The following is a 26,616-nucleotide window of genomic DNA, read 5'->3' on the forward strand; positions in this document are numbered from 1 at the left end:
AAATAAATTTATGAATAACAGTGACAACAATGAGTTTATTTTAAAGAGGGGTCATACAGATGAAAAACATCGTATTTATATGTAACAATAAAATGAAGTGATTGTAGGAATAACTTTACCATGGAAAAATTGTTGATGCCCTCTTTAGGAGTGGTTTAGCAGGTTGGCGCATATAAACTGGTTTTTATGTTTCAAAAAAGTTTAAAACAATATAATTTTTTTATTATTTGATATTATTCAACCAAAAAAAAAAATTAATAATAAGCATATGAATAACTTATGCTACTTTATTATCCGGTTAACCCTCACAATCTTATCCGAATATCAAATAGCAAAATTCCTTTCGGTTATCCGGATAATCCAACCCCAGTTACAACCACTGAACTGGAAATATATATATATTTAATTATTTACACATCTCCGTGGTTACAACAGACTCCAGTTTCTACTGTACAGTGTTCCCAATAAGAAAATCAAACACTGAGCATGAATATTTTAAGGTGGAGCGCAGAGTTTTAAATGATTTACAAACCTCGTGGCAAGATAGATATAGCACACGTCCTATTGCAAACACCATGAAAGAGTCATAACAAAGATCTTTCGATGAAATTCAAATGCGCTGAAAAGCAAGATTTGCGTTACATGTTACATGTAACTCTAGAAGTTGCCCATTCTCTTATCCGGAGGAGGATTTCAAGCTGTTTTTGGTTATAATTTAATTTTTCACTTTGTAGAACAGACAAATAACTGATCTATACATTAGGCGCACTGGCTTATTAGGCGCACGATCGATTCAAAAAAAGAAAAGGGATTCAAAGTTTGCCTTTTGTTATGTATAATATGTCACTCTCTAATCTATATTTGCTTATTAGCTGATGTATAACGTGCACAGTTTGAAAAATAATTGTATGACACAATAAAGTATTAAACCGCCAATTTTGTGTAGCATATTATGACGTCATACTTGATTCCCTGAAGATTTGTGAGTTCATTGTTGAAAAGGAAGTCTCACAAGTGAAGCAAAAGAGCAATACCTAAATATCTCAACACGAAGTAAAGTAATTTAACAGTTTGTTACCGGTACCGAAAAACTTCCGACTTCCGCACAGCAAGAGTTCGCAAATTCAAAACGTCTTGGCGAAAGAAAAACCGTATTCCCATGAATGGAAATTAAACAGCGAAATTTTGGATAAAATATCACATCTCATAGGATTAACAGGAAATTTAAAAATCAATAAATATTAATAGCAACAAATAGTAATAGCCTGATATGGCAACAACAACAATCTTCAGTTTTCAAGTTGAACTTTTTGCAACTGAATGATTTTAGGCGTGTATTGTTATACAATTTTTGGTATCCAAATCGTATCTCGCCACCAATCCGATAATACCACTTTACTTCCAATAAATATCGGTAATAGAACAGAAGTCAGAATGATATATATATATATATATATATAAATCAGTGTTGTCGTCCGTGGTGATTGTTGTTGAAGAAGCATTTATGATAACTTCGGTGGTACTACAAACAAATAGTGACATATAAAAAACGTCAAAATATTCGTAATCATTGTTTGCAAGTTTGGCAATGTTCCTATAGCAATTTATTTTAGAATATATAGGGGTGATATACGGTATGTTATTTAATTCTTACCAAGGATATATCTTAGACTTCCCCCTCATCATAGATACAAATTTTGAATCCCAGTAAAATATCAAACTTTAACTTTAGAGTACACTCCGATTTTATATTTATTTGCCTGAGCAACTATGTTCTCTGAGCAACCATACCCGTTACAGATCTAAATTGAAATATTCTGTGACCCACGAGCATGTGTCATATTTTATCGGCACTTTAATGTGGTAAAATTCAGGTGATATTAATCCCTTTCCGGAAGGCAGGACGCGATTATTATACATGCATAGATCTCAAAATTCAAACGCATATTTAAGGACGCAAGCCTTTAGCCCGGGGCATACTTTGCATTTGACGCTGAGCCTACTATATCTCGTGACGGTCACAAATTATTTAGCGAGTAAGATCGAGTGGAAGCACAACAAAATATTCATCCTTGGACTTCGTTTTTAGCGTTACGGTGTAGACTACCAGTAGCTTTCAGAAGATTGTAAGATATCAGGTAAAATGACTTGAATATAAAGATGACTGGGAATGTAACGATGGAAATATACAACGTGCCGGCATCGAAGTTACACTCGGCTTAATATGCAGTATTTCACAATGTAAAATTCTTGACAAATGTTCAAATTTAAAATAAGGTTAGACTAATTTGATTTATTAATTACATTAAATACCGCCAGCATGACGTTAAAATATATCGACAAAACCATTCAATAGCAAGCTTTCATTCAGACTAGTTATCAAAGTAACTTATATTTGGTAAAACTTTTGCCACGAGACGAGTTATTGAACTTGTAACATATTCTTGTTAGGAATTTATCTACATAGTTAATAGTATAAATAGTGGCTTGAAATGATGTTTCCACCCACTCTACCAACAATGGGTTGCGTGAATATTTATTCCTTTTTTTACTTCTTTGATGAGAAAAGGTTTGTATAGAATATACCAGCTTCAAGAAAGTGTCGATAGTCATACTAATCGCAGAGGAGTAAAATATATTTTCGAAAGCGAAAAGTTGCTGCATATAGCGTGACTACTGAATAGCGGTAATAGTACTTTTTACAATATAAACTCAAATCTATATTAAAGCGAAGTTCTTAATTTATCAATTGAATGATCAGCAGACTTGGCATTGCTTTGGATTTTAATAGGAATTGGTAGTGTCTATACTTGTAATCAGCTCAATTTGTATATAACATCGACCTATCATTGCTTTCTTTTTGTTCCATTAATTACAGTCTTACAAACTTTTTGAGTTCATGCCATTGCATTCCGGCATTGTTTATTTACATTGACAGGATTATATGAATCACTTGTATATGTTGAGTTCGTTTATTCCACCTGGTTAAATCCTATCTGCCAATTTAAAGTCGTTAGATTTACTTCTAACGCAACAACCTAGCCGCAAATTCTGTTATCAAATCGCACACCTTCGTATATAAAATTTCGTAGAAATTTTTCAAAATTGACAACACCCACGTCTGTTACTGAATGTTAATCGTATTATGATAACTGCTTAGTTTTGCAAACTGTTTGATGTTTTTATTGTCGTAGCTCCTATTAATTTCTCAAATTTCATTTTAATATATTATTGATCGGTTTGATGTGTTCCCCTTATTTTCTGTATAATACAGATTCGAGCCTGTAGTATTTAGAATGCCAGGGGCGAATAACGGAATGATGAAAATAAAAAATTTGTCTTTATCGTTTTAAATTTTGAGCTTGTTTTTCCTTCAATTAAAATACTCCCATCTGAAATGGATCGAATTTGACATTGCTTTATTCTAATTGAATAATTAATAGACTTCTTGAGCCAAAAATATTTTACCAAAACCCATATCTCCCCTATATACATATGCAAGTACAAGTCAGAATAAATAATAAAAAGCGAACTACATTGGCATCTTAGTTTAATAATCTCGTATTAATTAATATCTGATGTCCAGCACGATCTCAACAAGTGAGCAAATGGTTGACTGTAAGCCAAGTTGAAAAATAAAGTAGTCTTTACATACCAGTGCTTTGTTTCTCGTTCAGTTTAAAGTTGCGGACACCCCATGAAGATGTTGCGTTTAATGATGGCATCACAATTTCAATCAAAGTGAAGTCTTGCTGTGACTATTTTAGCGATTTTCATTAGTAGTGAAATTTATATATACATGGATAATCAAATACAGCATGGGGTATGCTGTTAAAACTATTTGGCACTTTATGCACTTAGACGTAAGTTGTGAACGAAAGATTTTATTCCGAAAAAAAAAAACTTTCTTGGTAAACGTAAATTTTATAGAGATACAGGGAATCCTCGGGTTACGACGGTGGCGACTTACGCTGTTTCGAGGTTACGAACGCACTCTATACAAATATAAAAGATAATACTGTACTGTAATATCTTAGCCCTTAAACTAGATCATTGTGATCAAGAAAATCAGTGCTTTGGGCTCATTGGTTTTCGTCATTTACATCTTTTTTTTTGCATTATTTGTATATTTTATTACTGTACCATACTTTACAATACAGTACGATATGTATACAGTAATTTATGTACTGTACAGTATAATGTTCCGACTTACACTGAAGTTCGGGTTACACCGCTTCTCAAGAACGGAACAACGTCGTAAGTCAAGGACTCCCTGTAATTTGTAAATAACAGTACCCTGAATATTCTGCCGTAATATGCAACAATGATACATATGCAAATTGCAATGAAAATCACTTTTATTCGTCAACAATTAGTGTTTATTACTTTGTTCGAATGTTCATTTGTGTATATTGAAATATTCTGTGGGTTGAAAAATTCTGTTGTCGAGAATAAATAGCGTTTATCAAAATGTTATTGTTGAGTGCGAAGCCTTTTTTATATCATAAATAATTACGTAATAAATAGAATCGTACGGCAGTAACGAAAAAGGTAGTAAAGAAAAACATCGAGGATGCTCCCCATACTCGGGGCGATATAAATAAAGCTGCACTTTATAATAAGTAACACATTAAGTTAAACGTTTCGTGAAATGGTTGCAGATCTATTCGGAATTAGTTTATTCAACAGTTTGCTACTCCATCAAAGCTTCAATCAGTCTTCACCAAAAAGGACAGTATGTAAATATGGTTTACTACATATAAGCATCATTGTATTGAATTCCAACAAACTATTCTGGACATTTTTCGATTTTTTTGCTGCCAAGTATAGATTCAAATAGTAGCAGCACTTATAAAAATCTACCGCGCCTGAAATAAGCTGCACCCTTGCACATATATGATATTCATCGTTTCATCTTTAAATTTGAAACCTTGTTTTATAAGCAATTTTACAAACATTTGTAAAAATGTGACCAAGGGAATCATAACCGTTCACATTATTTCATGATTCACTCAGCAAATTCTTCCTACAACCAACTTCCCATGACAATGTTTATCCGTGTTGCGCATCCCCATGTAACACAACAAATGAAGAAAAAACTTTCAATGCCAAAAGTAAGATAAGATGGGTATGCTCTAGGTACTAGAATATACAAAATAAGGAAGCAAATAATATATTTTAAGCCATACACTATCTGCAATTGTTTACTTTTTAAGCGATTTTACGAGATTTCACACAATGCATGATTCTTGTTTGCAGCAAACCTAGACTCTCACAATATTCGATAATAATGGCTCTTTGCAGAAGATGCTTTTTGTTTTACTTCGCACTGCAAATGCTATCCAGTTCTTTGTCAATTAGTTTGATGGACACTCCGATTATGGTAGACTATACTCATCTTATGTGGAATTTGCCATCCATGGATTCAGTGGAGACTCCTGATAAGATGAAATTTGATCAATACGTAACTCTGAGTGAAGATGGAACTGTGAAGCTTGCATGGAATTTTACTGACGATAAAATAACTTTCAAGGTAAAGTTTGAAGCGGTTTCGTGAATTTATTGCCCGCTCGTGAATTGAAAATCATATAGTCCTTACGTTCGCCGTTTCACATGAACTATATACCAGACGACGACTTTTATTTGCGCTACATTACATCAAATATCACAAATACCACCACAACATACAAGGTCCGAGAAATACGTTTTTTCAGTTCGACATAGCTTATGCATCTTTCACATCAAAGAAGGAGTTAGGAATGCCAGACCAATAAAAAGACACTACGAGCACTTATTCCTAATAATCAATATGTATACTTTTTTGTTGTTCCTTTCACTATGGAGGCTAAAGTTTCATTTCACAGAAATGAAAAGGTAAAAAGGGAAAGATAAATAAAGTGTGTTATTAGAAAGCAAACCATTTTTTTTATTCTCCATAAACAAAGCCCAAACTTAGCCTTCCTTGTATTGCAGGTTTTAACTCGTTATTCTTTATACAGCTATCGGCGCAAACTCATGGATGGATAGGGGTTGGATTTGCAAAAACCCAAGTCGGAAATACTGGAGCAGATTTCATTGTAGCAGGAGATAAAAGTCAATCAAATTACTATGTCGCGGTAGGTAATATTTTCTAAGTAGCAACGAAATAAAAAATCACATAGCATCTATTGTGATACTTAAGGACCAGGATGCTAACTTATTGTATTCTCGTAGTCAGTATAAATAATGATAGAAAAGAATTAAATTTATGAAAAGACTTTGTCATACATACAGGCCACATAAGTCCAACATGTCAACAAAATAACGGTAACAAAACGCGATACAAATTCATCTAAAAATACGACGGTTATGCTGTGACCCGTTTTTAGGAGTGTTAATTTTTGTGTCGACTCAAATCTATATTTTTTAAATATTACTGTAAGTTTTATGTTTCTTGGTGTATATTTCCTAATAAATTTTTTATATTGCATGCGATAAGTCATATGCCAAATTTTATATTTTATATTATTTCCCCATATCGGCGACATGAGCCCCTTTCTACATTAGATATCATCTCACAACGTACATGTCGACGAACTTGATTCATAGAATTAGAATTTGTTTATAAATTTGGATTTTTCATTGATAATTTATATTCTGATGTAGCTTTCTCCCATAGTATGAAACTAAAAACCGGGCGAAGAGATTCAATTTTGACTTGTGAAAATTTGAAAGAGATTGGTTTGATATTTTGGCTATTATTTTTACATCTTCAACCCGAACAATTTTGTGTAAAAACAACCACTAATACGAAGGAATCTACTACAACTCATATCTATCTGTTGGATAGTTTTTTGACACTTCCATTTTCCTAATATTCATACAAATATGTTTTTAGGATATGCATGTTGATAAAAACGGAGAATATGCTGTTGATAAAGTACAAGATGTGAGTGTAATTGCAGTTTGGGAAGATCAGGATGAAACTTATGCGATTTTTTCTCGACCTCTTGTCTCGTGCGATCACGATCAAGATGTAGAAATTACGGTAAGTTTTTTTATTCGAATGGAAATTTCCTTAACTGGAATTATTATTTTTTTAGTTTGACAACAAAGGCGTAACAACGGACAATTAACCAGCTTTGCCCAGATTATGCATGGTGTTTGAAAGGGCATGAACAATGAGTGTTGGCTTTGCAAATTTTACCCATTCCAAAAAACATTCAAATAGTCTAAATGTGTAGTTTGGCAGATTTTTTATAGCGTACGGTATTACTTGTTTTTATCCACGAACACACATTTTAGCACCTGGTTTCACCCACAAATGCTAACATTTAAAGTAAGTTCAATTTGCAAATACGGATTTAACTTTAGCAAAAGCACATTGTTAAATTTAAATTTCTTTGAGGGTTGTTCAATTTTTAATATCTACAAAAACTTTCGCTAAGGAAGAACAAACTTCATTCAAACTGAAATGGGCTGATTCATGACGTCTTTCATCAACGTGTGAATCTAAATTTCGGACAAAACAAATTTTCGTCCATTTTGAAATAGAAACCAAACCAAATAAACGTCAATCATTTCTTATCCTTCAAAAGAATTTATCTATATTAGTTAACTTGTTAAAACTTGTCAATAACAAGTGATCTAGCGTTACGTATTCACTAAAATACTCAGTATAAGCCAGCCTATCAAACTTTAATTACCCGGTACAAAGACTTAATGACCTCTTTCCGTCTTAAGAAATTAGGCTCGATAATACCTGTGAATTTCCAAGCTTGGGCAGTAATTGATTTACATGGCAAAGATAAGAATATCTTTGATCCAATGAATTTTTTTCTTTAATGGTTATAATTTTTCTTGATACAAAACAAAGTGTCTTTGTAGGCGGAGCTGTTATTATTCTATTCTGCGTCATGAATGGCCCTATACTAAATTGAGGTTGAAAACTCATTTGACGTATATCCCATTTATGATCTGTTATAACGGCCAGATAAGGTCGTTCAATACAGACGAATTTAACCATCCAACACAATGGCACTGTTTAAAATACTTAAGCGGTCAACCGCATTGGCGCTGACAAGTTACATGGCGTCTGGAAGTGGCGTGTTATCGTTCGTTCACCCGGCTATCATTCACCTAATTAATTATTATTGGGAAAGTCCTGTAATTTGGACAAATGATGGAAAAATTGACATTACGTATAAAATATCTCCGCTTACTAATTAGGGGTGTAAACAATAAAGCGTAGATGTGGTTTGTAAGGATTCAAGCCACATGTTTTGTTAACATCAATAATGTGACGAATCGTATTTTCAAGATAAGTTATAGCTGAGAATGGATAACAAATTATTGACCAAAACCCATATGCAAAACACGACATCAGTTTTGCATAACAGATTAAAATACATTGCATACAGTGAGTTTTTGAGAGCCAATTTCAAACTCAAAATAAATATTTTCAGTAAAGTGAGCTCACGTGTAGCCTTAGAGTGCACTATTTCTATATATATTTTATTTATTTTGTGTCACGTTATTTAGTTTTACAATTATCATCAGCTGCCCCTTCGTTTTGAATAAAGATTTACCTATCTAACCCATAAAAATCAAAAAAAAATTTTTTTACCCTTCAAATGTTTGTTGGTTGGAATCTATGGTCGGAATACATAGTCTTTGATTTTAATTAACCAGAAAGCAGTTTGAATGAAAATTCCATGTATTCATAACTTTATTTTTTACCAGTCCGATACATTACGAATTATCTGGGGAGTTGGTGCTGTGGATCCACGAGGATCAGAGCCGGAAAGAGGAGAATTAATTCCTTCAAAATCAGGTATGACATGCATGATATATTATCCCATATAAATCCGTTTTTCATTATTGCCATAACGTCAAACAAATTCTAGTAGGCCACTTGTTCGATAACTGAAGACTACTATTAGGTACTAACTATTTATAATTTTGGTAAATACTGAAGGGAGTGTCCGAAATAGGTAGGTTCTATATACCGCCGTGAGGATCGAGATTCAATCCGATGTAGTACATGACCAACGGTTTCTTTATTTTCGTATGGCTAATTAACACTTCACCATGTTTAAAACATTGAAAATGTCGATTTCCGTTTAAATCATGTCATATAGTGAACGTGTTTCTAAGAATGCTACATAGAGTCAAACTTATCAAATATTTGAAACAACGTTTCAGTGTCAATGAGTGACGAGGCTAAAAATATAGGTTACGAATGTAATTTTATTTTCACGAGCAAATTTATTTTTATTTAATAATAATAATAATATCTCTTTATTCGACTTTGATCGTTTTGGACTCAATAAGACTAAAATGCAGTAAACTTATATTATGAAATCAAAGTCAATCTTACTGATTTCTTTGAATATAAATATTGTTTGCCTAAAATAAGACTGTGAGGCTTACTTGTCTTGATGAATTTCACTGCTGATAGCTAAAACAAGTTAATTCAATAATTTATCTTTAATCATCAACCTAACGTGTAATTTATTTTATACCGCATGTATTCGCCATTTTGTTTGCACCTCCATTTTGTGTATTATAAAGCGATCCGCGCAGACGAGACATTATATATTTCAAATTTTTTCAATGCATTACTGTGAACGCATTCGCCATTCATTCTTTTAACAGAAAATTTAAATGCGTTTACTGATCTCCTTTGCAATATAGCAAGATACTTAGAGCAAGCACAAACACAATGTTATAACCAGTACGCTATCGAGCCTAATAAAGCAGTGTTCTTCAACCGTGTATACCGAACCATAAGTAGGGTATACAACTGATAAGCGGTATACGAACGGTGTATAGCTTAAGTCAAGGATTCTGAACTCTAATATTATAAAATATTCAATTGGTGACAACAATGCAAACGCGGCGCTCATGAAATATAAAATGTCATTTGCGCAAAGAACCGACTTGAGCACATTGTTACATCACAATTCATCTATAATGCAGGCATGTGTCTACTCTGAGTTGGTGATTTTGGCTGTCATACATGTCGCTTGATTTACGTAAAAAAATATTCCCGTTGACGCTCGGGCCGGCAGTCAAATTTATTGCTTGCAAATGATCTTTGTTTCCTTGGCATAACACATTAGCAAAGTTTAGTTCGAGAAGCATGTATAACGAAACAATATGTAATGTAGAAATAAATGCGACTGAAGGGGGTTCTGGTAGGAATACACTGATATATACAGTTTCGCATTGGACTTTACACTGAATGGTAAAAATATCATGGAAATAAATAAAACAGACACACGTAATCTCATTTTCATTAATTTTGGCTTAACATATAATTTCTCGTATTATCTTTCTAAATAATTACTATTTTCAGGATCTTTGAATATAAAGTTATTGAATCCAATGAATCCCGCTCTTGACATCAATTCACCTGATTCAGGTAATTATTGAACTTGATTACTACGTTGTGAGATTATGCTGAATAACAATAAATGGTGTTTTTGAATTGTTTTAATATATACTTTTTTTAATAAATAATTTATCACTTATAAATAACTATACGAATCTGAAGTGAATATTTTTTATGTCACTTCAAAATTAAAATGGTAGACTAACTATGTAAAACGTTCATGCTAAAAGTGATATAAACATCGACTCGTTTGTTTTGATCGAATACCAAATGGTTCTAATATACTTCACAGCGTATGAAGTTGCTATCATTTATCACAAAATTACTACAAATTTTGCTGAAAAGTCATAGTGAAAACTATGGTCGAGAAATTGCAAACCTATTAGATTTGTTACATGTTGTCTATTCACGGTATGTCAGTTATAATATAAAACTTGGAAAGGATTACTAGAATATAATTCAATTTAAAGACAATTTGAATATTTATATTTCAGTATTATACTGAGTTCAAAATAATGTGTCAACGAGATAAGGAAATAACATGTCATAAACAGTAATAAATAATATTCATTTTTAAATTTCAGTTTTGAAAATGTTTATGCTTTCTTTGTCCGCCCATATTCAATATTTTCCAGCGAATCAAAATTGAAGTTCTAAAAGAATAAATTAGCTAAGAATGTAAATGTGATTTGCAATGCGACGATTAATTTCCTGTTGTTTTGGATTACGCTCTCCTGAAAGATTTAAAAAAAAATACATGGTTTGGTTAAAAATATACCATTAAAACAATGTGTGCTTGAAACACTAAAGGATTTACAATGACATCATTGTGTAGCGACACTTCCGAGAAGTGTTTTTACTAAAATCTTCGTGTAACTCAGTATAAAGAGCAATGTTCAGGTATGGTTTTAAAGCGAATGTAGCATAAATACACATCTTACAGCTATAAGCTATATATATTGTCTATTGTATGTTTGTACAACCTCAAAATGATAGTGAGTTTTTCGCTTTAAGAGTGAATCTTACCGTTTCTATCGGTGTAATCCATGCGTTGATGCGCTTGTATAATCTTCTGTGATGGATTAAAAAGATATCAGGAATCTGGAATGTATTTAACGTTTTGATATCAACAAAATATATTAAATATTTATCATTATTAAGCGATATATATATTTATTAATTATTTCTAAAAGGTAAGATGGTTGATTTGTGCCAATTCATTCATGCGAGTTACAACTTCACAATATTATCAATCTGAACCATGACCATTTCGCAACTACGGAAACAAATGCTCATTGTTATTTATGTTTGCTGAATTTTACGTTTTGATGAGTATTCGTCACGAGTTGAGAGTTAATATTGTGAGTTATTGCCAAGATGAAATAAGCATTACCATCAGCGATGCCCCGTATTTACTGATATATGTAAGAATAAAGTAAACATAACACTCTGCATTGAATTACCTGAATTTTCAATTTAAGTAAAAACCGATAAACTAACAATGAGCCGATGAAACGAAATATATAAATGTTTCGTTGTATTTCGCTTTGCTTATGAGGCTAAAACTGAATCTAATTTCAATATGCCTTGTTTGGTATTCTTCTTGATTATTTGAAAAACATTTTGCTCAAGAATTGTTTTTATGATCTGAGTTCATTATTCGTTTTTTCAAAATTGAAATTCTGTCATCCGGTCTTTTATGAAAATTTTCAAAACATTATAATCATTCATAAAATTCTTTTTAGAAGTTGAAACATTTGATCTAAAATTGGACAACATCCATGTAGAACTTGGAGAATATCGACATTGCACCGTCTTTCGATTTCCAGAAATTACAACAAAGAGACACATAGTACAGGTACAGTGAGACGGATATGCTTTAAATATTCGTCAATATATTTTGCAAGATTACATTTTATCTGCTCCATTTTTTTATTTGCGTTGTTTGTACATACCACATGAGTTATTGACAACAGAAAGGGGTGTGTTTGATGCGACACAAATTTCAATGTTAATTTCGTTTCAAGTATCTGTGGTTAAACAGTTGTTGGTGGCTTTGCAATCAAAATGGGTATTTATAACAAGTCTGATTATGTGAGAGGTTTTACACGTTATAATTAAAATGCAATAAACACAAACAACTTTTAAAAATGACAAATTTTATCGACCTATTATAAGGTCTTGTAATTTAGACTATATTGACATGCACCTTGATAAAAGTGAATTTTATCGTTGCCTGCAATATTTCGAACAATATCTTGCTGCAAACAAATTAATTTTTTATGTTGCAAACAGCTGTCTTAAGTTTATTTGCTATTTATTTTTATTATTCTAAAATTTTAAGTTTGTTTTTATTCAAAAATGCTGAAATGGTGTAACTGTGGCAAAATGATGTGAGCTGAGATTTGACATTATATTGAAAATTCAAATATTATCGTATAAGTTCATTGATAAAGTTGTAATTTTCCACACAAAATTTGTTTTTATTTTTTTCATTCCGTCAAACACTTCATGTTTTGTACATGCAAAAGGAGATAATATCAATGTACAACTATAAACAATGGCGCCTGTGGATTCGCGCTTTCAGTCTGTGGTTAGGTTCATTCATTTTATGCTCGTGAATAAATGCCAACATGAAGAAAAAAACATATATCACTAATAGCCCATAACTGAATGAGAACAAATGTTGGAAGATCTGAGAGGTTAAATCACAAAGTGATGTTTATAATAAAAAGTATCAAATTAATAATAATAGTTAATGCGATTAATTCGGATTAAAAACGGGCGGTTGTTAAAGCGGATTTTGTAAAGTTAATATTTATCCTATGTATTTCTATAAATTTTTTTTTAGGAAATACAAAAAACAAGTCGTTTTGGAAATGTCGTTCATATTAATCGAAGGTTTGTTGGAATTAATCCCATTCACCACATACGCCTAATCACATCTTTCAATGCCCGAAGGCTATAATTGCAAGCTCTGTTTTAAATGGTGGGTGTTGTCGGATGCAACAGAAATTTTTATTATCCGTTTATGACATTATCCGTCTTTCTTACTTTCGGAGTTATTATTAAAATATCTTGACAAGTGGGATCAACGTATAACTCAGTGTGTGGGTTTTATACAATCAATCTTTTGTATTTAAAGAAAACATGTATTGAAAATATATTTTTCATAACTCGGATTTTTACAAATTAACGCATACCTACTTTTAAAAATATCCTTCTTACCGAAATATTTTTTTTTTGCAATTTGAATAGACTCAAAATTTTTTTTTGTTTCATTGTGAGACTCAAAAAATTATTCTAAATCCAAATCAGCAACTACGACAAATATTTTAAAATATAACCATAGGGTTGATAAAAATTTCCCAAGCCCGACCATTTTAGCTACAAATGCTGTAGTTAAATTACTATTTGTTACGCGATCGAGTCATATAATCGTGTTGATCGCTACATCGTCGCGTCTTTCCAAACTATAATTGGATTCCATCCGGTCTTGGGAAAACTAATGCAAAACAAGTTTTTGTTGCACAGTTACATACTTGGCCCGCAGTTCAGCGATGGATCGGGGCGTATCTCCCATTAAAATAAAGATTTTTATCAAATTGTAGGAATGTTGTGGATGCATCGGTTAAGTATACTTTACAAGGAGAAAAGATCAAACTTAGGAACATTTGTAAATAACGAAAAAAATATTTTTTTTTAATTGAAATATTGAATGTCAAAACAATTGTTGGGAAATTAGTTATGAAAAATTCAAAATAGCACGGTGAATTTAGAAAATGGCGAAACGGAATTACGTGCTTCCTTAGGTTCTCTCAATGTAAACGTTTGAAGAAATTTTTTTAGGTTTGAGCTACAGACAATTGAAGCGTAAGAATCTTACCTTAGCAAGTTTATCGTTACTGAAATTCATATATCTCTGAAATTCATTACTATAGGGAGCATTTGACACGTTAATGATGAATTAAGCGAATATTGTCACTTTTTGACTTGGCGTTACTTTGAGTCTACTTACTATATTTCACCAATTAATCTTCGAGGCCAAAAAGATTATAACTTGAACATCAATCCCTGATTAATACGACGATAAGGCCGGAAAATCGTATAAAATTAAAACATACGTTATCTCATTGAAACCGCAAAACACTTCTTGGAAAGACATCGCTTGACATATCTGCTAAATGCTGCAAAATAAATTGAGAATGGCGGGATGCTGCGCTACAGTGACATTTTTATATATACGATGTTTTCCATACAGGCGGTTGAAATATGATGCAATTCCGACTGGTGCTTATTTGGTGTTATTTTATTCCTTATCCTTATACGGTTTAAAAAATTCGAAGTAACTTAAATGTTTAGTAGAAAGCTACACCGCTTATATGAAAGACCAATTAAGAGCCTAATTATAAGATGCACTATTGACCTTAGCGTCAAAAAGACTATCGTGTATATGTGTAAAAATTATTTTATTATACGTGACCCAACGGTAATATTTGAGAAAAACTGTGATAAAAATAATTTACAAATAATTAGATGGAGTCGGCGATATCCGCAGTCAGCCTAATGATAAATGAATTTGTCCAAATTTGATGTTAAAGGTTTGCAATTATTTTTAATTCCATTTTGATGAATTTCCGATTTAATGGTAGATTCCTAATTACCATTTTGGAATAATGTTTTGATGTAATTTTAAGTTAATGTTACATTGAACTTCCTCATTTTGTTCATTTTTCACCGACATTGAGGCGACATTGTGCAGTCAGTATACCGCAAGCGTCAGAATCCACTGAATTGTTTGTTAACTTGAGCCGAGATTAAACCAAGTGTTGCAAAAGAGTCGGTTTTCCGGATTGAGTAATGAGACAGAAAGCCTCGATGTAACGATGTCCTCCTTGTTCAGTAACATGATCATATGTACATCCATACATATTGGATGAAACTGATTACTTATTTAAACCCATGTTTGGTACGGCAGCATGAAATATTTCTCAATATAAAACAGTACAACTGCAGCGAGAATTTTCATAATAACATAATAGCAAAGCAACGATATAATTAATGGATATTGAAGATTATATCTAAGGATTAATCGACACAAACTATGACAGATTTTAGGACTATAATAATGCTAGCTTTGATGAGTGGTTGCAACATGAGTCATTAATCCGTATTGATATTCGTTCAATAAAAATAGGATTATAATTAGTCTACAGGATAAAGATTATGATAAACGTCAACAACTTAATATTGCTTATTGTTTTGTTTTATACCTTGCGGCATAAAATAAAAAGTGCAAATTTTGATATGTTCTTGTTATTAGGCAACGCTGTAAGTGTCGTTCAAACAACCAATTTACAGAGATACGTTTGATAGCAATTGACATTTTTATCAATACCGAGTCTTTTGTTGGATGTGTTTTTATACTTACCCATTGCCGCTGCATTTAAAGCTTCTAAATTTATCATCATGTATTACAAAGAAACCCATCATCCATTTTATAACAAACTTAAGTCAAATATCCAACAGCGCTAATTGTTATATACAAATTTAACGTTTTTAGCTGCCTAAGCCAAAAATTTAAAGAGTTGCATTCCATGCAAAAATGACAAGCTGTTCGTAATTCCTAAATTGCAGGTGTTTCACTCAAAATTGATTTAGCATTGATAGCAATAACAAAAACAACCTGCACCAAATTGGATACATCAGCAGATTTGTGAACATTCAAAGAGATTTGTATTAATGAACTCGCCTCGTGAATCTGTTTACCTCACAAGAGCTTTAAAAACCGAGCAGTTTTTTTCGTTCATGTTTATTTACTTCCATAAAAAGGTAATATCTTTCAATTTTTGTGAATTTTCTTTTTTCATAGTTCGAGCCGATTATCACCGAAGGAAATGAATACAATGTCCGTCAAATCACTATACGCCAATGCACAAGGATAGACCAGGTATTTTTGTAAACGTTTTATTTTTTAAACAAAGTAATTAATTGGGCCGCACCATTAAATCTAAACTACCCTATGAAGATATTTGTTTATCATACTCAGATTATATATCGAAAACTTTGAAAACTCTCGGTTTATATACGGCTTTAGGTTTAATATGTTCATTGAAATCATATACTGCAGAAAAATGTTTGATTCACCGATCATCAATTCTAGATTAGATCTTATTGGAGATATAGCTTTACGCATATTAAATCAAAATTAGCGGTATTTGACCATGTAGAACAAAAAATGTAAAATGCCATTGACTATGAAAATATTCGTACTTTTTTATGAAAAAAACAACAACTGAAAAACAGGCATTGGAATTACCCTGCCTCTTACACAAACACATAACAAGAAATAAATCGGATGAAAAGAACTCAGTCATTGAATTTTGTTTGCATTATCCAAAATCCGATCAAAACAATCAGGTTTAATTTTGTTTGCATTATCCAAAATCCGATCAAAACAATCAGGTTTTTATGCACTCAAAAACCAATTTTTTTTTATGTTAATTAACGCTTATTTTGATCTTACAGTCATTGTCCGCAACGCAACAAGCGACGTATAATTGCGATGAAGCAACATCTTGCAAGACAATAGTATTAACATGGTCTATAGGCATGACAAGATTTACTTACCCTGATGAAGTGGGTTATCCTGTTGAAGAGGATGCAACTTATTTTATGATGGAAATCAGATACGTAAATCCACAGATAGAAGGTAAGTCTTGGCAGTTGCTATTACAACTTTAAATATTGGATAAAGTTGGCGAAATAGTTAAAACAGCATAGTGAACCATGTATTTATTTCATTCAACCAATACATATTATTCATCTTTTAATGGAACTTCCAAATCGATGAAATTTAAAATCACCCGGGAGAGTATTGTTACTCTTCAAGGCTTGCAATTTATAAACGTCGAGTTTGGCGTAAAGGCGCTGGTTAGAAATAATTAATTTTCCGTCATATAGAACTATTCCTTGCCTACATAGGTGATACCTGAATGAGAGTTTTCGATATAGGATACCACCTCAAAAGTAAAAAAAAAATACACGGACACCTAGGTCAAAAAGACTAACCGGTAGAATATGTGCACAACACTGAAATCCGGTACCTCGTCAATCAAAATTCCAAATCAAGTCCACCGACGTAGCAAATCACATTGTCAGTAATTTTTAGGTAGAATATCGAGCCCCTTAGACTCGACCATCTTCGAGTACCTTAAATTAAAAACGATTAGTCCATTAGTCTCGGAGATAGGCGATTACTCCATAATGTGGCAAACTTATATTGTTTGCCACATTTTGCCAAACTATTGTTTGGTCCCACAATTAGTTCTTGGTGGCCTATTCTATAGTGTTGAATCTCATTAAATATCTGCTCGGTATTTCATAAAGTAACACAATAAGTCGAATCATTGATAGGCATTGCTGACGCTTTTGTAGCTATTATTCAACCAAAAAATATATAATCGAATGGAAAACTGAATGGGTTTATTCAATTCAAAATATGACTATTGACCAAAATGACACACACAGATTTTAGATTGTGTCTACGTTATACACAGTTTGATGAATGATCTCCCCCCCGAAATGTTCTAAGTATATATATCATTTGAAATAAAATTCTGGGCTTATGTTTACCATTTCGAGGTCGTAAAATATACAGACCTCTTATTTCCTCATAAACTAAGCCTCACTTGTTAATTTTACGGGAATTTACATGCAAATTTTTTAAAAACACATCAATATTTCTTTGTAAAATTACCATTTTGGCTGGAATATTTTGTATTTAAACCTCAACCGCAAAATTTTATTTATCGATTGATTTATTAATATACTGTTCTATCACGATAACGTTGACGTAAATAACCCATGAAACCGCATAATGCTATGAAAAGATTTTAAACGACGATAAAGTCAAATAAAACATTCTAAGATTAAAATATATCATAAACAACTATGATGTTTTTCAGTAAGTGGTATACATGGGTTTATGCGTAGGCTGTAAAGTAAAAATCAGGTTAGTTAAACAATGTTTGTGAACCTTGTTGTAAAATTTGTAGGCCTCTTTGGGTACAGCCCAACCAACCCTGATAGAATTACTTGACTGTATGAACACGTTCAATAATATTCGCAGAACAAGCGATACGGAGCGGTCGACCATTGAAATGAAAAGTGTCCCCCTTATTTAAAAATAATAAAAACAGCGAAAGTTTCGTTAAGAATCGGGTACGGAGGGACTTGAAGAAAATTTGATCAAAGCAATAGGAGACGTGTTACGGCTTTGAGTACAGAAAATGTAAAATTGACACCCCATTAGATACGGAGAAAGGCATTGCAAAGAAAACCGCAACAAAAATTTGGAAAGACCTGACCCAATCCGTGTCCAACACTTTTAATTTCATTCTTTTTAATTTACTATTATATTAAGGGTTTACTCGACGACGAGTTGTTCGGCCCACTCTTTGACTATAAATGTTCTAATCTTTATTTGAAATCATGTATGGTCAAAATATAAAAGAAACAAATGGGCTCTCAAATCGACCCATGGCGCGCAAAAAGCTAATTCTGCGTGAATGGACTGAAATTTATGATTATGATCAATTCCAAATTATATGAAACTTATTTTTAAACAGGTTTAATAGATTCGTCGGGACTTCGAATTTACTACACGTCACAGCTTCGTCAATACGATGCAGGCGTTATGTCTACCGGCAGCCTGGTTCATGAAAGTCAGATTATACCACCGAGAAGTACAAACTTTTTGCTGCAGGGACATTGCATGACAGAATGCCTTACTATGGTAACAAGTTTAAAATATGTTAGACTATAATATTTTCCTTATAAGAATAAGTGTTATAATGTTTCTCTGGTGCTTTAATTTCAAGCAACGTCCTGACTCCTGATGTATATTTTTTGACGCAATTTGCATTGACTGCACTTTTAATCTTGACTGGGGCTTATGGTATACGCAAATACGGGCTATATTCATTATTTATATGCAAATTACGGGACTCCCGTAATATGTGTACCAGATTAAGCCATCATTTTATTCCGATTTCCTTATTTTAGTTCTATTACGAGTTTGGGGATTGTTTGTGTTAGCTAAATGAATATACTCCCTGCCTATAAGCTTCGATCCTTTAATTTGATGTAAAGTAGGCGAACAAAATTAGTTACCTCCATATTGGTACACATACTTTTGGAGCGCTCAAACTACGTCAAAATAAAATTTATCTACCAGGCTCTTCCCCACGATGGCCACGTAACGATATTTGCCGCACTACTTCACGCGAGAGAAGCAGGACGAAAAATAAAACTACGTCATTTCAGGTAACATCTTTGTGGAAAGATTAAAGATTTTTTATTTTCTCTGCAGCAGACGAAAGTTATTGTACCTTATTGCATGTTGGCTACATCTGTTATAACATTCTCAGACTTAAACAATAAGCGGGCTAGGATGGAATATTGACAATGTTTATTTTTTTATATTGTAGAAGTGTATCTCCACTCCACAGAAAATAACTGACTTCCCTAGACATATTCGTAATGTATAACGATTTATCCACAATCGTAACCTGCTATTTCCTTTATGACAGGGACGGAGAAGAGCTCACTCCAGTTGCTGAAGATAATAGCTTTCTATCTCTTCACCAAGAAACTCAGTTTCTGGGACAGAAGATTGAATTGCACAAAAGAGATAATATGATCGTTGAATGTACCTATGACACATATGATCGCAACGATATAACTTATGTAAGTTGATGCAATTCTGAAGTGGTCACGTGAAATTGTAACTTGTCGCGATCGAAGATTAATCTTCTGCAAATGAGTCTGCATTTGCATTCTTCAAGATTCGATTAGTCATGATTGATAACGTTTTATTTCATGTGTTTAGGTCAACAATTCCAAAGGTGGAGAATCATGTCTTGCATTTTTAAGTTATTTTCCAAGAACAACTAAGCTGACTGAATGCGAGACTGCGCCGACAGAAAACGGTTGGTACACATTACACAACAGCTTCATGATCTTCTCAACTGTTGCCTTTGCTCAATTATCCTATTTTATTCATTGATTTCTCTATGAGTACAACCATGGGGTTTTGTAACACAAAGTGACTCTGAAATGAAGCTACTCAATAACGAATATCAAAGCAAGGCATACACAGAAAAAAACTAAATCGATGATCACCCACTATTTTACTTACCTTTATGGTTCAGTGTATAGGCCCGGTACATTTGAAAGATCGAGCACCCTCCGCGCCGAAAACAATTACTTTCTTGTGGCGGCTGAACAAGTTTTTGACTTAAATCATCTCTTTAATTTTCTGTTTTTCTGAACACCCTCCTTCAATTTATTTGGAGCCACATTTGAGTATTGCCCACTGTCACAAACTTGAAATATATACGTATGCCATTTGCTCAAATTTGTAACTCTTATCCAAGTATCTGTATTTTCTTGAAATTATCAAGAATTGTTAGTACCGGATTTGACTGCTTGTTTTGCAAACTTCCCTTCTGACCTACCATGACTATAAAATAAACGGGACATACTGTTTGCCGGCATAACCTCATCCTACTTCGCGACCAACACAGCGACCCAGTTAATTCTATTGTTGCCAGTTTTATAGCATTTCTGTTGATAGGTCAGAGAGAATGCCATATCCAACTGTAGCTCTAACGGACGCAATGGACCTTTCCCCGACCTTTGACCTTTATTGTTTTGATTTTGGTCGCTCAGACAAACATTGCAAATATTCAGGCTTGTGTAGGGCGATAGAGTGGTGCATTGCTCGTTTCAAAGGCCTTCGAATGGCATTTCACTGGTGATGGCGGTATTTTCGTGCTTATAACATATCGTCAAGTGATCTATTATTAACGTTATTCCGCCTTCACATTGCCGTTATCGTACCTAACTTAGTTCCAAAAGCCTATTTAACATACAGAAATGGAATCACTCAGAGATGGCTTTTCTATGACTTGGTTCTCCTTTTCTTTGCCCCAGCTGGAGAAGGATACAAAACTTTTCATTGAAAGGTGATATTTAAACTTATATGGTTGAAGAATGTCAGAGGACTGGGAGACCTGCGTGACTACTGGTACCACATCCCATGGTTCATAGACTAATAGGTACCGGTACCGTCCAAGTTAAGACTGAATTGGTGGGTTTAGTATAGAAACAAATGAAATGCAGGGGCAGTTTAAAAAGTCTTTTGAATACATTCTTGGAAACATTGCACAAACTACAGCTATCTGTAATTATGAACAGATGAATATATTTTTCAGATACATTCATGATGGGTTAGTCGTCAATCTTGGTTCAACGCTAGATTTCAAAGCCAAGTGCTATAGATAAATTCAGGAGTCTCTGCCACCACATCATCTTCAAATAGTGGTGTCGCTGGATAGTCACCAAGTCTCTGATGCAATTTGTACATGCTAGGCACTTAAGTTTATGTCGTATCATAGAAACACAGATTTATTAGCTCAGTAAGATGGGTGCAAATATACTATTGAAAGATTAGATTCAACAGGTTTATTGAGGTATTATAATTGATTACATACCGTACCACATAAAGTTACAGGACCAATAATGTTATAGTAATAAACATGGTTTAAAAATTGTTACATATTCATCAGAACTACTGGTGCTTGTTGCCATATCGTTGGACTAACCAAGACTTTGATGGGAATAAAAGATTTTCTGCTGAGCCAAGCATGCACAGGCCTTCCCCAGCATTGGTAACAACCTATATTGAGGGAACAATATAAAACATCCAACAGTTTTGTCGTCTGTAGTTGGTGCTAAGCCCACAAAGTTAGATTGAGCCAGAGTTCCAATCATACAGTGTGGTATCTGATAGATTTTACAATATAGTTTATTCATTCAGTGTAGAAATAGAATATAACAGATTATAAAAAATATATGATGAAGGAACAAGCAAGTAAATCCAAGCAAATGACTACAAATTATACAGTTTTCTAGATATTGTGTTGTATAGGATAAAAATACACACCAGATATATGCTTTTAGGCACAACAAACAAAAACCATGAAAGCAATGGAACGTCAAAATATTAGAATTAAATTCATTTCAGAATTCCATTCACTGACATAATGTATCACAATGATTTTACTTCTGAGTTATTTTATTAAGCTGCCTGGTTTCATCTCCTGATAATATGGAAGAATTGCGCTCACTGAGCATTACCTCATTGTTATATAGACAGATGGGCAAATACCCACCACTTGGTTCGTTTCTAAAGTTATCAGGTGATTATGAACAAGTTGTAATTTATATGACAGTGATGAATGTAAAACAACCTAACAAAATAATGATATTTATCACACACCACAGTTACTACCAAGTGCAGGGCCAACTTCTGGTGACTTTGCAGTGCGCACAAAAAATTATATTGCAATCACCAGGGTCACACCGGACATGGCATACATTCGAAGCATCCTCCATAAAGTAACATCATTTTATTACCAATGGATTGTAAAAGATTCTGCATGAAGTCATAAGTCTTCAATATTAATTTTCCTTCTTTATTCATCATTTTTACAGTTAGCAAGTATGACACCAATGCTGGAAGAAGTATGTGTTTTCTCATTTTGAATTATGTTAAAAGTGTTGCCCGATTCTGAATCTTGTTAATTCTTCCGTGCCATTTTTTAATAATTATTTATTTTTCTGGTAGGTAGCTGCGTACTTTTTGAAATCTATTTTAAGTTATGCTCGACTTCCAGTTTTCTCTGCATTTTGTTTGCATGTTGACTTTTTGTGTTGTTTTATACCAGAGAACCATAATAAAATGATGATGATGCTTGCTTACAATTTTCTGCTGTCTGACAAAGCGCTGTCATTTTCTTCAGTGGCACTTGAGGTAGTTTCAACTAAAGAGTCTGGGGGCAGATCGTCAGATTCGCACGTCTCTGTATCAAATGAAGTATCTGGTGACAGATCCTGTTAAATTATGATCCAAAGTTGAATTATGGTATAAGTAATCCTTCCCTCACAATTTGTTGGTGCCTTTTTGTTGGGCAATAAGAATCTGATATAGTGTCAGGGTATTCATCAGTTGGTCCATCGCCTCCATGAAAATGCATGATGGAACCCGGAACGCATTGCTTGTATGAAAATTTATTTCATATAAAAATTAACATATTGAATATATCATAGGTATCGAAAACAACATTAATGTTGGCCTACCTTGGTACACACGTATGCATTTCTGGTGATTTTTCCTAGATTGAGTTGACTGTGAGGCCTGTTGCATTCCTTCATCCACCTCATTGCTTTTCAGCGGTCAATATGTAGCTTCGGAAAAAGCACAAATCTTACTCCATTTGAACGGCAGGGGTACCGGTACAGGTTGTCAGACCGGAAAATACCATATGCAAAGAGTTAGTCTACTAAAATAATTCACTAGTAGATTCTGTTTAATAAGAATGCAACATCGTATCGAAGGTGAATTCTTTCGTATGGACATACGGCAGGCTACCGGTACCCTTGATTGCATCAGCATAACTGTCTACTATTTTTGGGTTCGAAATAGCAGTTGGTTGATCTGTACGGTACCGTACCTGTAAGGTGCCTGCAACGGGTACAGCCTTTTAGTATAGATATATAGATTTCGTGAACGTGATTTGCAACAAGTAACATACAGTATTACCGCTTTCTAATTCTCGCAGCCCTGTGAAGAAAACAAAAAGCGAAAAAAAGGACAAAGATCTGCCTAAACCGTCAGCAACATGTGCGGAACGCGTCCAAAGTTGTCTGAGCGACTTTTCAGCGGAGAATGTTTGTTTACATCTGCTCGCTTGTGATTGGTTGAAAATACGGATGTTTTGATGTCGGGGAAAGGTCCATGGATTATATAACATTTATCACTGAAATGATATGTTATCTTAAAAATATGCGAAGTGTTTTCAAGAAGTGATTTTTTGGGAAATAGCAAAATTATACTCCAAGTCTGGAACTTTGGCATTGCATGAAAAAGTTTTCTGAATGAAAAGCCAGAAAGCACCATATGAAAGAAAGAGATCAACGCTTTGTGATATTAATATAAATTGGACAATAACTTGCCGAATTCGAGTATTCTCTGACTATTATTCACTATTGGTGTTTTGTCATTACAGTAATCATGTCAACAGTTGGTGCAGCAAGACCTGAAGAAATGGGAAAAATTGCCGAAAGGGTAAATTTTTGTTCAAATTCTTCACGTAATTAACTTATTTAAAAAAATTACATGGTAAATATATTTTTTTTAAATTTGCAGTTTGAGTGGACGAGTCAGCAAACTCGCGAATATAATAACCGATTGCTACAAAGTAAAGTTTACGTTCATTGTGGAGGTTCACTGGTGAGTAATTACTACGGTATGAATACTAATGTAAGTTTCCTAAGCTTTATAAAATACCAAATATTTTCTTATCGCAGCTACAAGGACCTCGTCCCATTCCGGCTATTAAAAAAGTTTTTGTAGAAGAACATAAATGCAGAAGTGATAAATTATTAGACACTACTACAGTGGCTTCTAATCAAACTACTACCGATAGTGGAGCAGGCGCCAATTTACCTTTGGGAAATTTCGTAATTTGTGTTCTCATCTTTTCAGTTTTATTGTCATACTTACTTTGTTCGTGATATTCTATTATGACTCTTTTGTTAAAACGCTTTTCATTGCCTTTATCGCAAAAGCTTGGGTTGAAGTCTACCCCAAATACCTCAGTCAAGTTGGTAAATAGCAGCAGGTTTGTTTTAAACTGACGACGACTCATGTGTTGAACTTGAAATCCCAGCGAGACGGCTATGGACGAGTTGGCCCATTTATATTTGCCGATAAGTTACAAATATAATTTTTTGAAATGGGCAGGTATGGCTATTTCTGTGTTCAGGCACGTAAATGTTCTTGTTTACACTATTGTAATATATCATGCGAAGCTGTCGCACGGCGCACCACATAATGAATATGATATTTTTTGTTATCATCGAAACCACAGTCTGACTTTAGAGAGGTGAGATGATTTGCAGCTACAACTCGCTCCCTTTAAATCAGTGATGTAATTTGTCAACCAGATCCTCATCGTTAATAATAAAATGCTGTGAACCCATGTCGTTTTTCAGTTTTTTCAAGGTGCACTTTATATATATACAAAAATATGGAATAGGTGATATACTGCAGCTTTTCCTTTTACAATTTTTTTGCAACCGATTATTTGGTTGTTGATAAGATGACATATTTTGTTTGTTCAATCAATTTCAATTCGCTATTTTCTTGTTTTTAAATTTAAGTTATTGCCAAATACACTTGCTTATAACTATAATTTATTAGGTTAGGCAGTGAAAAATCTACTCATGACGTAATATTGCATTCACTCGTTCCTTATGACGTCATAATAAATTCCCACGATTATGTGAAACAAGAAATCACATAAAGTCACAATTTTTGAATTTCTCCTGAACGAAATCCTACGTACGCCACTGGGCATGATGAATTTCGAAATCATAGAAATATTGAATTCATATGTATCGTATGTTACTTTAATGCATTTTTTCATTTTAATGAAGGAAAATAAGAACTAGAGATCCTTTCATGTTTTCTTCCTGAATAACTGTCAACATTTTGCATTTTTATACATTTTGCGCATTGTCTTGTCAAATATACTATTTTCGAACAGAGATTGTAGTATTTATTTCGCTTTTAGTCTGAACAGAGCATATCCAAAATTCTATGAAACATACATAATGTTAGACCTGTAGCCTCTATCGTTATTCATTGCTCTCTTGTTCAAATAATAACGGCAGAAACGCTACACGAGTCTCTTTCGCACTCCCAATTTTTATTATTAGAAGTCGCTTCGAACACGGTTGTATGCAGCCCCGAAATCGCAAAAAGACACAAGTCACAGCCACACGCAACCTCTAAACTAAAGTCTTCATACTTTGGTTTCCCGCAATGCTTATTGTGTTTTGTGGGCACTAATTACTGTATTTACCTTTTCTCGCTGTCGCAATAGCAGCAGTGAGCATAGCTCTTACCCTGCTGACTTTGTTTGATATTGGCAAATTCCTTTTCATATTCGAAAGGGTTACGCTTACTTAATGTCTAAATTGTGGTTTGTCCTTAAAACAGTATCCCTGAAAACTAAAAGCAACTATTGTAACTGTGTCAGTTTGCCTGGAAATACCGCAAACCCTGTGGCGTAGCAAGACTCTCCCCCCCCCCCTCAAAATATTTAGTG

General features: G+C 33.5%; 1 protein-coding gene and 1 long non-coding RNA gene across 3 annotated transcripts; one reads left to right on the forward strand and one right to left on the reverse strand.

The window, feature by feature from the left end:
- The first annotated feature begins 5,234 nt into the window (after nt 1–5,234).
- On the forward strand, nt 5,235–26,053 carry LOC120337547 (DBH-like monooxygenase protein 1 homolog). 2 transcript variants are annotated; one of them, XM_078117519.1, is made up of 15 exons: nt 5,235–5,533; nt 6,000–6,116; nt 6,878–7,027; nt 8,722–8,812; nt 10,340–10,405; nt 12,124–12,233; nt 16,248–16,325; nt 16,904–17,087; nt 19,006–19,172; nt 19,614–19,702; nt 19,969–20,125; nt 20,268–20,367; nt 24,511–24,569; nt 24,651–24,734; nt 24,812–26,053. In XM_078117519.1, the coding sequence occupies exons 1-15, from the start codon at nt 5,243–5,245 to the stop codon at nt 25,016–25,018; spliced, it is 1,950 nt and encodes a 649-aa protein (XP_077973645.1). In that variant the 5' UTR covers nt 5,235–5,242; the 3' UTR covers nt 25,019–26,053. The 2 variants fall into 2 exon arrangements, with proteins under 2 accessions (XP_077973645.1, XP_039261304.2); XM_039405370.2 differs by having other exon boundaries at nt 5,238–5,533; nt 12,121–12,233.
- On the reverse strand, nt 21,874–24,157 carry LOC144428325 (uncharacterized). Its single transcript, XR_013478274.1, has 2 exons — nt 23,582–24,157; nt 21,874–23,335 (listed from the first exon to the last, which is right to left on the reverse strand). It is a non-coding gene; the product is annotated as an uncharacterized LOC144428325 (long non-coding RNA).
- Nucleotides 26,054–26,616: the final 563 nt, after the last annotated feature.

This window comes from Styela clava, chromosome 10, assembly GCF_964204865.1.
Source record: "Styela clava chromosome 10, kaStyClav1.hap1.2, whole genome shotgun sequence".
NCBI classification, from domain to species: Eukaryota; Metazoa; Chordata; class Ascidiacea; order Stolidobranchia; family Styelidae; genus Styela; species Styela clava.

Excerpts from the sequence above, each read along its gene's own strand:
- LOC120337547 (XM_039405370.2), top strand. The coding sequence starts at position 5,243 with ATGATTCTTGTTTGCAGCAAACCTAGACTCTCACAATATTCGATAATA. Across the intron at positions 8,813-10,339 it reads ATTAATTCCTTCAAAATCAG|GATCTTTGAATATAAAGTTA; the intron begins GTATGACATGCA and ends TACTATTTTCAG. Across the intron at positions 20,368-24,510 it reads GACTGCGCCGACAGAAAACG|TAATCATGTCAACAGTTGGT; the intron begins GTTGGTACACAT and ends TTGTCATTACAG.